The sequence below is a fragment of the Crocodylus porosus genome, unplaced genomic scaffold (genome assembly GCF_001723895.1).
Source record: "Crocodylus porosus isolate Cpor-Errol unplaced genomic scaffold, CroPor_comp1, whole genome shotgun sequence".
In the NCBI taxonomy this organism is placed as follows: Eukaryota; Metazoa; Chordata; order Crocodylia; family Crocodylidae; genus Crocodylus; species Crocodylus porosus.
The window spans coordinates 20,647,504-20,661,755 of NW_017728913.1; the positions used below are offsets into that span (position 1 = coordinate 20,647,504).

At 44.9% G+C, this 14,252-nt stretch overlaps 1 protein-coding gene across 3 annotated transcripts in view; it reads left to right on the top strand.

Annotated features, from left to right (window-relative positions):
• The first annotated feature begins 9 nt into the window (after nucleotides 1-9).
• The window catches only part of TLL1 (tolloid like 1), a 241,614-nt gene continuing 227,371 nt past the window's right edge, over nucleotides 10-14,252 (top strand). Inside the window, exon 1 of one of the 3 annotated variants that reach the window (XM_019534585.1) lies at nucleotides 10-464. In XM_019534585.1, coding sequence (XP_019390130.1) covers nucleotides 323-464 — 142 coding nt within the window. In that variant the 5' untranslated portion in view covers nucleotides 10-322. The remainder of the gene's footprint in view (nucleotides 465-14,252) is intronic. The other 2 variants (XM_019534586.1, XM_019534587.1) reach the window with 2 other exon arrangements.

Genomic DNA, 14,252 nt, shown 5'->3' on the forward strand with positions numbered 1-14,252 from the left:
GAAGGGGGCCGAGGCGGCGGCGGCGCTCGCTCTCCCTCTCGCTGCCCCTGGCTGATGTGCAGCCCGGCTCCACCTTCCCGCGGCGGGGGCGGTGGCGGGCAGCCGGCACACGGCTCGGCCGCGGAGCCCTGGCGGCAGCGGGCAGCGCCAAAGTTTCTCCCCGGCGCTTGACAGAGGCGGGGGGTCGCCGCCTGCCCCCCGGCAACTTGTGTCGTGCGAGGGGGGGAGGCAGCCGCCCTCTCCCGCTGCCACCCGCGGAGCGCGGCTACCTCCCGGGGCCGGAGGAGCCCCGCCGCATCCCCGCGCCCCCCGGAGCATCAACATGCTGGGCTGGCGGGTGGCCCTGTGGCTGGCCGGCTGGACGGCGTGCGCCCGGGAGCTGCCCCCCGACTACGACTACCCGTACGGGCTGAGCGAGGAGGACCCCGCCGAGGGGATCGATTACAAAGACCCTTGTAAAGCCGGTAAGTGGGATGCTCCCCCCCGGAGCTCACCTGCTGCTCCCCTGGGGCCCGGGGGCAGCAGCAAGTGGACTTGGACTTGGGGACCTTGCTTCGCCGCTCCCACAAAGCCGCGGCCGGGGCCGGTCGTGCTCGGAGCCCGCAACGTGCGGGACGCGGTGCCCCGCTCCCCCGCCCGGGTAGCGCCGCGGCCTCCTGCGGCCCCGGGCAGGCGGGAGAGCCGGGGGTCTGCCCCGGCCCCGCGCAAGCCCGGCTGCTGCTCGCACGTGCTGGGTGCTGCCACCACGTGAGAGGAGTTTCTGTGCCCCCCCCCCTCTCCCTCTGCCAGCTCTCCTCCTCCCCCCGCCACCTTCCCTTGCAACCTGCTTCTTGAATCGTGGCCACTTACTCAGTTCGCAGCACTTCGCCCTGAGAGAGCAGCCCGCTCTCCAGAGGGTCTCTAACTCCCTGGCTTGCCCTGGAGATCCCCCCCTTGGCCCATCCTCGGATGCCACTTGACAGTCTCCGTTGCAACTGTGCCGGACTTCCAGCACCCTGGCATCTCTTTTGCTGTGTTGACTTTGGTCCAGTGGGCACTGGCTTCAGACCGGTTTCCCAATGCTTGGTATAATTATCTGCTCATATAACTATGTAAATGAATACTAAGCAACTCTGTACACAAGAGTTACACTTTCAACTCCACTCTGAGTTTGTGCATGTGGGTACGGGGGGGGGAGACCAGCACAGGATTGCATTTAAAACCACATCAGACTAACGCAGGGGTGGGCAAAATGCGGCCCCGGGGGCTGATGGCCGGCCCGCTAGGCCGTTCTATCCGGCTTGTGGGGCCCCTAAAAAAATTAGAAAATTAATATTTATCTGCCTCTGGCTGCCTGTCATGCAGCCCTTGATGGCTTGCCACAACTCAGTAAGCGGTCCTCTGCCCAGAATAATTGCCCACCCCTGGACTAACGTTTGTGGCCTTATCTAGTGTATTAAGGGCTGTTTATATTGCCTTTGTCTAAGACAATGAAATATTATCCTCTTTATTTCCAGTTGGAGGAGAGTGAAACTGTCCTGACACATTTTCCTTGCCAAGGGAATAATTGCCTTTCTAGAGTCTCTGTTGGTTTGTAAAAATTGGTTTTGGGTTGATAGGTTTGGCAGAGGGTCTGGTTCTGCATCCATTCATGGTAATGGCAAAACTTGCATTGACTTCCTTGGGACCAGGAATCCAGGTTGTAGCCGCATTGCTCTAGAAGAAAAAGCAACTGGGACCCATGGTAGAGATGATATCTTTTATTAGACCAACTAGATTTTTGCAAAAGAAAAAAATATCTTTAATTGCAAGCTTTCAGGGACAAACACCCTTCTTCAGGCATCAGAGAAAAAAGATTGTAAAAGTTCTCCTGGGTGGAAATGAAAGGTTGACAGTTACTTCAGTGAATGTAGTTGTCACTTTTTTTTCTGGCCAAATTTGTCATGGGCTGGCTTCTCTAAGCACTGGTGGTCCATTCATAACAGTCTTGGTGTAAAGCAAGCGCTTTAGTTATGTAGATGTCTTCTGTTCATTAATTAGCTTAGTTATTTTTTTTACTCTGAAATGTAGTTCAGCCAAAGGCTGTCTTCTGTATGTGTATGTATATTTGTTTAATTTATTGTGGAGAATGTGGTGAACGTATATGCCAAATATGCAGATGCTACGTTTTCCTAATCACAAAAATATTCATTTCCTAAGTGTGAATTGCTAAGTATTCTTTGCTTACCACTGAGGAATGCACAAGTTCAAAAAGAGTAGAAACAACTGCAAACTGTTAATTTGCTCCCATTAAAAACATGCAAGGAGCTTAATTTTTTTCTTTTTCCTTCCCCAAAAAGTTGTCTCTGATCTGGTCACCACCTATTTGGGCTTTTTGGGTGTTTTCTGGTGCAGTGAGAATCTCTACCCCTCTTTTTTATTTTCTTTGTTTAGTTTGTAGGTAGTGCTTTTGTCTACATTTATTGAATTACTTTGTGCAAAACTTTTCATTTAAAAATGTTTGCATGTATCTGCTTCAAGAAAGGAAATATAATGTGTAGGAAAGAACAAAAGGTAAGAATGTAAGAGACCTGATTGAATGTGTTTCTCCACCCTTTTGTTTTACTTCTGAGAATGCAGGAAGGCGGCAACTAATTTGGTCTAATTTCAGTATTTTGTGTAAGATCAGCCATGAGTGAATCTTCTTCACTTATACTAACTAGAAGTGAGTAATGCTCCTATGCAGGATCTTATTCTCTTCTAAGTGCTCAGATAACTACAGCAAAGTGATATGTAAGCCCCCAACACCTTTACCTATGTTAAAGTTCCTGTTTGCCTTAATGAGTCCCCATGCTGTCCATTGAATAAGCCCCTTTTAGCTTTGCAAAATCCCAGCTGCATCATATATATGCCATTGCGCATTAGATTTGTTCTATGCATGAGGGTTATAAGGAAAGATGGAGATCCTTCCTTACAGATGAGTAATTATCTGACTCTCCCCAAACCCTAAGATCATATTTATACTTTGAGACAGCTAGTGTCTGCAGTTCCCCTAGTTGCTAAAGAGTAATTACAGGTGCTCTGTACCTCTTACAATTATATTGTAAACATTTGTTCTCTCTTGGTCTGATTCTATCTCCCTTCTTTCTGTTGAGTTCTTCACTTCCATGTGTCATTGTGTTGGGGTCTGATGTGAGGACCAGTGACACAGACTATGCACATAGAAGTGTGAGACTCTCATGCTCAGATTTGTTTAGATGTGCCAAATGTGAAGCAACAGGATGACATGAGAGGTCCCCATTTAGGAAATGTATTCACTGCCAACAGAATTTGTATGCTAAGGTCAGTGTTAGCTTTTTTTGCTAGACCTTCAGGGACTGTGCAGAGGGTCTGCAATTATTTTATGTAAATTTACAGGATGAGGAAAAATTATACTAGATATATATGAGTTTCTACCCAGTGTTCTGCATGAAGAAACACTATAAAACTAATTTTACCCTACAAGACAATGTTTTTCAAGTGTTCAGGAGATTTAGATAGATTTAGAAGCCTGTCTGGTAACCTATTGTAATTTGAAGGACAGAGGGTGAATGAAAAATGTGGGAGTTCCTTCTGTAAAGAGTGAAGAGATTTAGATCAGGTTCTTCTATGCAAAAACATTTTACAATAGTTTTCAGCTGGAATGCATACTGATTACAGGGACTTAACTTGTCCCAGAAAGCTTCTATGTTAAGTAAGAATCCCTCAGATGCAGTCGTATGCAAGGTGGACTTACATGTATGAAAAGTCATTTCCATTCTGCTTTTCCCCAGATCATCTGCTTACCTTGCTGCCATGCTGCAGGTTACTGTTCAGTGTATATACCATAGAATGTATATGAGACTTTCCAAAATGTTTATGCTCTAATGCATAGTCTGTCATGTGGCAGATTCCCAGCTGGAGCAAATTGTAGCTTCAGTAAGTCATGTGCACTACATTTCAGGTAGGGGAGCACATCCTAGTAAGGATGGCTTGGAGGAATTTACCAGAACATACTACCCAGTGGTCACTATGAATTTTAGGGGTGCTTGTACACATTTGAATAGTCTTTCTTTCTAAGGAGTATGGAGAATGGTGTTTAAAGAAGTTACTATTAATTAATCTGTTTAAGGCAGTGCTTCTCAACCTTTTTAGACTTAAGGCACCCCTGGATAGATTTCAGGCATCCCTTGGAAAGTGTCAGCTCTTAGTGTTCATTTTTTTTGCTTATGGAAAATAACAGTGCAGTTTTTCTGTTGCAAAAAAACTCAGAAAGACCAGCTATGAATTTCTGTTTGAAATCTCTGGATTTATCTGGTGAATCATGTTTGTAAATCTAACAGCGTGGCACTTTGTGACATCCTTGAAAAGGTCTCAAGGCACCCTGATTCAGAATCGCTGGTTTAGGGTCTTGGGTAACTCTGGCTTGCAGGTTGTTCTGCTAGGTTGTTAGTGTGGTACTAAATGCTAGTATCTGGCACAAGAAAATTCCTATAAAGCATAATATATCATTTTCTGATTTCCTAGAAATACAGGTACATGCATTAAGAGAGTTCTAAGGACTTGCGGTAAGGGTATAGGTGGGCAGGGAAAAGCTATAGTATGTATGTATGTATTTATTATTGTTGTCGTTGTTTTTGTTTTTGTAGTATGGACTTGAACCTAAGTTTCTAACATACCACCTAAGTGCCATTTTCTGGAATGGGTTTTGCTTTCATTTTCACCAGAGTCCATCTGGAACCCAAGATGCCTTTCCCAAAGAAAGTTGCATTAAACTTCATGTGTTCTGACAACGAGTTGCAGTTTTGAAGAATTAGCTTTTTCAGATGATGAGTCTTTTCACTGATAATTCCAAAACTACATGTAAGGCTTGCTTTGGTTTGGGCACCCAAGAGGTTGTTTGTTTTGCCTATAAACACAGCAAGAAATAATAATCTTCAAAGAATAATAATAGATAGTTATCATTTTCACATGTTGATTATTTGTGGGGTTAATAAATGTGACAGTGTTTTATTAAAAATGGTATGTGAATAAGAGACAGTAAGTAGGAGGAGGGGCAGTCTAGTAATGTAAGTAGGAAGATGAAGAATCCTGGTTGGTATTCCCAGTTCTGTTAGCTTTGTCTAAGGTATTCATAAATTAATGACGCCAGCCATAAGTGCAGGAAAGTGTGCTACCAGACTGGCAGATACAGAATATATTGTAAACGTGAAGTAGAACTATGCATGCATTGGCATTAGCAGATTGAACAAAAAGTATTTTTTGATTCACCCATGTAGATTCAACACGTTCACATGTATCACATCTTATCCCCACCTTTAGAAATGACTTAACACACAGTGGATTAACACACAGAATGTAGTCTTCTTAAGTGGCTTGTGTTTCTTTTCTGGCTAATCACGATCACTTTCTTTATCACTTTCCTGAGAATGTGCTGCACCGAGTACTAAGTTGGGGTCATGTTTACATTTCCTTTCTGTGTAATGGCTATCATTCCCTAGAACATAGTCCAGAGGAGATGGCCTGCCTTCATCCATGTCTGATTCAGATGTCTCCTTAATAGATGCAGGTAGCTCAACATTATTAAGTCCTGTCTACTTAGCTTTGTAGAATTTAAGTTTGCTGCTGTAGACTGCAAAGCTGATGGAGCTCCAGCTGTTGTTGCTCTGCTCTATTCAGTACTCATGCCTGTATCTCAGAATTGGTTGATGTGACGGTGGCAAACAATATTAGGTGTCACTTGCACGGCGTAGGACAAAGGAACAGTTTTGTGCAGTCACAACTGCAGGCTGCCATTTCTTTAAACCCTGGTAATCACAGGCCGATAACTCTTGGCCTGCATGTAGTTGTTGAGAGGTCCTTGTCATAGCCTGAATTATCTGGCAATTTCTAACTTGTTACTGTTAAGTCCAATCGTAACCTGAGATTGTGGCCCGTAAACCGTATTCCTGGCATCTTATTTGTTGTAACACATACTACATTCTGACATCTTACCAAAAAAGAGGGCCATCGTCTGCTGTCCTGACCCCTCCTCTTCTTTCATGGAAAGCAAGGCATCTTTAAAATTGTTCAGCCAGCTGATTTGTGGCTGGGTGCGGCCACAAATGGTATGGTGCAGAAGTGATATACTGGATGCCTTTTTTCCTCATGAACCATCCAGACTGAATTGTGGGCCATTGTCAGTTACAGCTTGTTCTGGCAATCCTGTCCTTTATAAATAGCTTCACAGTTTTTACTGTCTGCTGCTGTAATGGTTTTCATGCAGAAAACGTCCAGCCATTTGGAGTAGTCATGCACTGCCATTAGGTACATCAACCCTAAAAATGGTCCTGCAGAATCAATACAGAACCATTGCCAGGGAAGGGATGGTCATTCCCATGGGTGTAATGGTGCCGGTTTGGTCATCTTCTATATGTGTTGGCATCCCATACATTCTCTTCCCAAGGCGTTCTATTGTTGATCAATAACTGGCCACCATACAAAGTTTCTGGCTAATGCCTCCATTTTCACAACTCCTAGATACCCTACGTATAGCTCTTCTAAAATTCTTGTGTGCAGTTTGCTAGGTATAACAAGACAAATCTCCCCTGCGCCTGCCCCATGTGACATACTTGATGTATAGCAAGTTCTTTATGTGCATAAAAGGATGCTAAATTAGGACTGTCTGTATATTTCTAGCCTTTCAGGGTAGCTTCATACATGTGTGTGCCAGCGTGGGATATTTCTTGGTTTCTTGCCCAATCATACTGCAGGTCACTGGGGCATATTCCAGCTGAAATAAGTTAACAGTTTCAGTAGATTCTATTTCCATTACAGATGGAGGTGCACAAATACATCGTTCCCATATTGGATTGGGACCGATATAGGGAAAATTGAAAGCATCGGAAATTGGCTTTTTTTGCCTGATGTGGCTGATAATGTGGCCAATTTAATTCCTCCTGCATGTGCACAGCTGCGGCATGCATGGGGCCAGCAGCTTGGAGACCAGCATCTGGCTGGTAAGTCTGGTGTCGGGGAAGGGGGTGGGGAGGGCAGATCGAGACCCCAGGGGGAGGGAGGGAGTGGGGCTGATGCAGGCACTGCTCAGTGGGGCTTCCAGGTGCTCACAGCTCCCGCCCACGCCAACTTCCCCCTGCCCCAGATGAGCAGTGACTGCCCCTGCCCCAGCCTCACTCCCTCCCTTACCGCAGGGGCCTCAATCTGCTCCCCCTGCCTCTTCCCTCCCCAAACCCCTCCCCTCACACTGGACTTACCAGCCCAACGCTGGTTTTCAAGCTGCCCAGCTGCATATCAGAATTGGGTAGGTATTGGCTGATATGGCTCCTTTAAAAATCAGCCACTGGTATTGGCCCAGAAAATCTCTATCAGTGCACCCCTAATTACAGAAGGTTCTTTCATAGGTAAGTGAGAATCCATCAGCATTTCCATGTGCCTACATTCTTTTGTATACTATGTCATAGGTGTAACCGACCAAAAAGAGAGACCACTGTTCCATATGTGCTGCACTTGTCCTGGGCATTCCTTTCTTCACCAAAAAATTGAGGCTAAGGCAGGGGCAGGCAATTATTTTGGGTGAAGTGCCACTTACTGAGTTTTGGGGAGCTGTTGAGGGCCTCATAGGTAGCCCTGCCCCTTGACACCGGCCCTGCCCCGATTGCCATATTGGGACTGGAAGTCCTGGCCCTAGCTCCTGACCTTTGCCACTGGAAGTCTCTCCTTTTGCCCTGGAAGTACTCCTTTTGGGATGAAGGGTGCTGCAGTCTTGAAACCAGAACCCCCCTCAAATTATATACTAAAAAATAAAACTTCTACTATAAGTTATTTTAATTTTATTTACAATTTGATTTATTTGTTTTAAAAGTCTATGTAGAGGTGACTTCATAATAGCTCAAAATGCAGTCCTACTATATGTTGTGTCTGAGCAGTAAAGGGGTGTATGTGATGGGGTGTGGGTATGGCAGGTGGTTGTCGGGTATGTGGTTGGGGTGGGAACAGTGGGAGTGTGGGGTTATGGTGGGTGGATTGGGAGAAAGGGAGATGGGGCCAGGCTGCTGGCTCCATTGTGTGTGGCTCTAGCAGACTGCATGTGAGCCTCATGCGACACAGCCAGGCAGACCCTGTGCCCAGGCTCTGCGCTCCTGCTACCCAACCCTGGGTCCCTGCCCTCAAGGCACCTGCATGGGCTTCATGCTCCCACCTGCTACTTGTGTTTCCTTGGATTCCCTCCTGCATGCTTGCCTGCTGCTCCCCGTGGTTCCTGCCACTCACTGCACTGCTATCCATGGCTCCCACCATTCCCTGTGGTCCCCATCACTTCCCCCGCCACTTGCTGTGCCATTCCCCATGGCTCCTGCTGCTCTCTGCAGTCCCCACCACTTGGCGCGCTGCTCCCTGTGGCTCCTGCAGCCCCTGCCCCTCGCCATGCTGCTCCCTGTGGCTTCTACCACTCTCTGCGGCCCCTGCTGCTTCCCACACTGCTCCCCATAGCCCCCGCTGCTTCTTGGACCACTTCCTGCAGACCACTGTTCGTTGTGGCCCCCACCACTTCCCTTGGCTGCTGCCACTTTCTGTGCTGCTCCCCACAGCCCCCACCACTTGCTTTGCTGCTGCCACTTCCCACGCTGCTCTCTGAAGCCCCCCTCCCCTGCTGCTGTGCCACTCCCAGAAGCCCCTGCCACTTCTCATGGCTCTTCTGCTGCAGCTGCTTCCCTCTACCCCCACCCCCCCACCGCTGCTTCCAGCTCTGGCTCTAGCCTGTCCCAGGAAGTACCACAGGGCTCCTGGCTGCTGGGCTGTTTGCAGTGGTTCCCCCCACCTTGTTCCATCCAATCTTACCTTAATTTTCACTTGGACGAAGGGAGGGGGGGGAACTGCTCCAGGGCTGTGAGGCCAAAAGCCATAGAGGCTTCCAGTTGGGGGCTGAGGGTGGGAGGGGGATGGGGGGGCTGAGAGTGGGGTGGAGTCAGGCCACCCTTGCTGGTCAGCCACAGGCTCCCACTGGGTCCTGCTGCTGCTGGCTGCCTCCCATCTCTGACAGGCAGCCAGGGGCAGATAAAAATTAATTTTCTAAAATGTTTAGAGGCCCCTCAGGCTGGATAGAATGGGCTGGTGGGTCGGATGCAGCCCGCGGGCCAGATTTTGCCCACCCCTGGACTAAGGGTTGGTGATCTGGACTAAGGGTTGGTAAACTTTCTCCCACGTAGGTATAGATTACATTTCTTCATTCCACACACCAGACTTAAAGCTTTTTCGTCCATCTGTGCATAATTTCATTCTGCTACTGTGATTTAAAATGCAAATGTTATGCACCGTTCAGTACCATAGTATGTGATATAACTTAACAGTCCCAATTATTTATTATTTTTTACAGTTGGCTCTGGTTGCATCACATGCTAGCTTGACAAGCAATGATGAGTTAACGTGAACATGAACAAGTGGCTTATGTGATGTCACCAAAGTCTTTGCTTGTAAGAGATTTCTGACAGTAATGTGACCATACCCATTTGCAGCAAGGAATTTTAAAGGATACACCACCACTGATAGGTTTGCTAAAATCCTCTTAGATCTTTTCTAGGATTTATTATTTAATATAAGTTGTAAAACATCTTTTGTCTGTGGGACTTCTAAAACTGCTTTAATCTATTCTTGAGATTTATATGAAGACTTGCACATGAATAACATGAACAATAAGCAACTGACTTCCTGAAAAAATTGCATTTTGCATGATTTGCTTGCAACTCATATTTTTCTAAATGTTCTAATACTCTCTTCAGACTTCTCAGGTATTCATCATTTTAATCAGCTACACTAATGGCATCCAAATAACGTTGTGTTTTTGGAATGGCTTGTAACAGTTGATCTATTGCTTGTTGTTATATAGCAGGAGTGGAGGGAATATCAAACACTAATTTATTGTACTGGTATAACCCCTTTTACATATTTATGGTAACCCTTTGAATCTTCTACTTCCATCTGTAAGTAAGATTGTGCTAAATCAGTTTTGCTAAATCTCTGCCCCTATGCTACTGTGGCAAATATATCTTCAGTTGGAGGTAGGGGTATTTATCAACTTCCAGTACAGGGTTTACTTTAAATTCCCCACATACGCGTACTACACCAAATTATTTATTTATTTATTTGTTTTTCCAGTTGGCGCTGGAGTGAGTGGAGCATGTCTATAGGCTACTTTTGAAAGTATGACCTCTCTTTCTAGATGGTTCAGTTCCGTATCCATCTTGGCATGCAAACTATTGGGAGGTGGCTGAGCTTTTTGAAATCATAGAATTGTAGAAAATTAAGGGTTGGAAAGGACCTCAGGAGGTCATCTAGTTCAAACCCTTCCTCAAAGCAGAACCATCCCCAACTAGATCATCTTAACCGTGGCTTTGTCTAACCAGGTCTTTAAAACTTCCAAGGATGGGAGAGTCCACAACCTCTCTGGGTAGCCTGTTCTAGTGTTTTACTAACCTCCCAGTAAGACAGTTCTTTCTGATGTCTAACCAAATCTCCTCTTGCTGCAACTTGAGACCGTTGCTCCTTGGTCTGTCATCAGCCACCACTGAGAACAATATTGGTCCATCATCTTTCAAATCACCCTTCAGGTAGTTGAAGTTGATTAAATTCTCCCTCAATCTTCTGTTCTCCAAACTAAATAAGCCCAGTTCCCTTAGCATCTCCCCACAAGTCATGTTCCCCAGCCATTTTTGTTGCCTTCCATTGGATGTTCACATCCTTTCTGCCCTCCACTGGACTATCTCCAATTTGTCCTCATCCTTTCTGTAGTGGGGTCCCAAAACTGAACATGGCACTCCAGATGTGGCCTCACCAGTGCTGAATAGAGGGGACTAATCACTTCCCTTGTCCTACTGGGAACGCTCCTATTAATACAACCCAGTATACCATTAGCCTTCTTGGCAACAAGAGCACCCTGCTGGCTCATTTAGCTTTTTGTGCACTGTACCCCCAGGTCCTTTTCTGCAGACCTGCTGTCCAGCCAGTCACACCCCAGCCTGTACTGGTGCATGGGATTGTTCCATCCTAACTGCAGGACTTTGCACTTGTCCTTCTTGAACCTCATGAGATTTCTTTTGGTCCAATCCTCCAATTTGTTGATGGAGACAATAATGCTTCTTACCTCACTAATAATGGTATAGTGTTTGTGCAGTGTTTGAACATGAACAGCTCTATGTAAGAGTTGCATATGATTACTTTTGTTATAAAGTGCCATCTGTATATCTGCAATCTAACTTTTATTTGCTGATGTCATATCATCAACCTTCTGTGACAGGAATGGATTTTTTTTTTGCTTTTCTGTTTTAGTTTGTGCAACAAAGTATGGATAGAAGACTATTTCAGGGTTGTGTTTTGTGTTCTGGCATATATGTCTTTTTATTTTTCAAGTACTGTAAACAATCCAATATGCTCTTGGGTAATTGAAGATTTTTTTTAAAACTTCCGATCACACATTTGAATCCGTTTTGTAATTTATACAGTTAGGATTCATTCCATGTAATACTATGAGAGATGTGCCATATAGCACGATTTTAAATATTGTATTTAGAAAATGTAATGCTCCTAACAGGCCAGATAGAATTAGAGTCTAAAGTCCTTTATTTATCCAGAGAACAGATATACCAGAGGCAGTAGAAACCATAGCAAGCTTAATCACCTGGTCTCATTCATGGGCCTTAACTTTGATCTGGACTTTTATGCTAAGTACAGACAGTCAAAAAGCCTCAGGTTGAATGGATTCAGTCTCTGCAGGTTAGTCTAAGCTTCAGAGATTAAACTGAGAAACAATGGAACACACATTTACTTTTGATTAAGGAAAAGCAGCCACATGCCTGCAGCAGCTTAGGTCAGAGGCTGGGGGGTGGGGGAGGGGTGAGTGGTGGTGCTAGAATATGGCTCTCTGGCATGTATCCAGCATTAGCTGTGTGTTTGCTTCCTCTTCCTGCTGCCCCCGAGGTTTCTGGGATTTGCAGTCCAGAATCATGGCAGAAGGACTCTGCAGGGATAGTCATCACTTTCTCTTCCTGGTTCTAGGTTCCTTTAGGATTGTAGTACACAGTCACAGCCAGCAGTAAATTTAGCAAGGCAGGGCAGTCCTGTACTTAATGGGAGGGGGGGTTAACCTAATCCCCCTCCCTGGCCCCAGAACCTAGCCAGGGTTTGCTTGGGGGGCAGTCCCTGCTTCCACCCCAACCCTTCTGCGCTGGAGCAGATAGATCAGCCCAGCCCAGGGCTGCAAAACATGCTGGGATGCTGGAGGATTGTGATTTACCTTGAACCAGGAACAGGACTGGGACAGAAGGTTCATAAACTAGATTGACTCAAATGAGTTAAGTCTACATTTCAGCCATTTTGAACGTGGTTTATGTGCATTGAACTTCTACTCTATTACGGTTTTAAATGCTTTTCTGATGACTTAAACTGGTTTATGTGTGACTTCTGTCCCTAGCCCTGAGGGTAAGTTCGACTGATTAGAAATCTTTTTTTAAAAATAATATTTGTTTCTGAAATGTTGCATTGTTGTTGTATCTCAGCAACAATTTACAGACATATTAGTGGACAGAGGTAGTTAGTGGAGAGAGCTAACACAGTTAGCTGTGTTAGCAGGAGTGAACTGTTGCTCGCAAAAGCTTATGCATCATTGATTCAGTTAATCTTTAAGGTGCATCTCTACCCTACCTTCTGCTAAATATGTTCTCTCTTTCTCTTTATTTCTCTCCATCCCTTACATAGCAGTGCATTTTTCTACCAGTATTGTTTGAAAGGTAGGCTAAAATGTTAGGTTTAAGATTTTATTATGTGACATTCCTGAAAAAGCTTAGTCTCACACTTAGATCACTTTTCTTAAGGACTTGACTGAGTATGCTTTTGTTGGTGCAAATCAAGAATGGCACCATGGCTAGGTGGCTGGCACATAAGCTGGTATAACTAGTTACCAGTATAACCACAGAAATTATACATAAACTGGTATAAGTGGAAACCAGTTCAAATCTGTAACACAACAGAAGTTCAGTGCACATAAATCATTTTCAAAATGATCGAAACAGGTTTAAGATAGACCTTCATGGATGTAGTATTAGACAGAACTGATTTAGTTTAAATCAGTTTATGAAAGTTTGGTCTCAGTTCTTCTGCAGATTCACATTAACTCAGTCCACCAGCATCCCAGGATACTTTGCACCTCCTCCGCAAATTCCCCCTCTCAGCATGGTCAAGCTAACCTTGGCTCAAGCTGTCTGCTCCAGCTGATCAGGGAGGCATGCTGTAGCACCTCCAACATTCTGGCCTGAGCCACTGCAGGCATGTGGCTGCATTTCTAGAATCAAGAGCGAATGTCTGTTTACTTGCTTATTGGTTCAGTCTACACCGCTTAGACTAACCTGCAAAGGCTGTTCAGCCTCAGGCTTTTTGACGGTCTATACTTAGCCCATTGGAACAAGCTGTGTTACATCACTGTGAAACAAGTTTAAGGGAACTCTGGATAAGGTCCCTGGGCTAGCTATAGAAAACTTGCACCACATCCAGCGATTAGACCTGGAGGTATGCCTGAGATTGCTCTTCCTCTTCCTCTGGAAAACAGCAGAATAGTATTGATCAGCTCATGGCAGTCCCACTTGCTGTTTTTGGATGGAAGGATCTTCTCACTGTTGTGGGGTGTTCATAGAAAGGTTCTAAAATGAAATGGCCAGTTAGTGGTTTTGATGGTCTCTGAGAATTTCCTGAAGAAGAATAGCTGTTTTTGAATACACATAACCGTTTATAACAATAACTAAACTAAACAAACAAGAAAATTATCTTCTTTGTTGAGATACTGAATGCTCATTCTTTAGCCAACATTATTTTTTCAAAGTTTAGTTATAGACTGCTGAAAAATATGATTTGTGGTACATTGTGTCATAGTGAACTTCAAGGTGAAGGATTGCAGGAGCAAGTCTATTTAACCTGTTTGAGGAAAAAATGATGCTTTAGTCTTATTAATTTGTCTTCCTTTTCTAGTTTCTTTGGTGGGGGAGAGAATCCAAGTTAGGGGTTCTTAACCTTTCTTATAGTTTAAACAGCATCTGGTAGCCTCTTGAAGGCCTGTCTTGTCCCACAGAGAACTGTACAAGATTGTACATCTGCAGAGAACCTCCTTTCCCATTTGTTTTGCATCCCTGTTGCAACTATAGCAACTGCTTACATAGAAAAGTCATACCAGGAAAGTATTTTGGTATTTTTAGCTCTGTCTTTTGGTTTAATAAATGTTTTTTCCTTTCCTAAGAAAG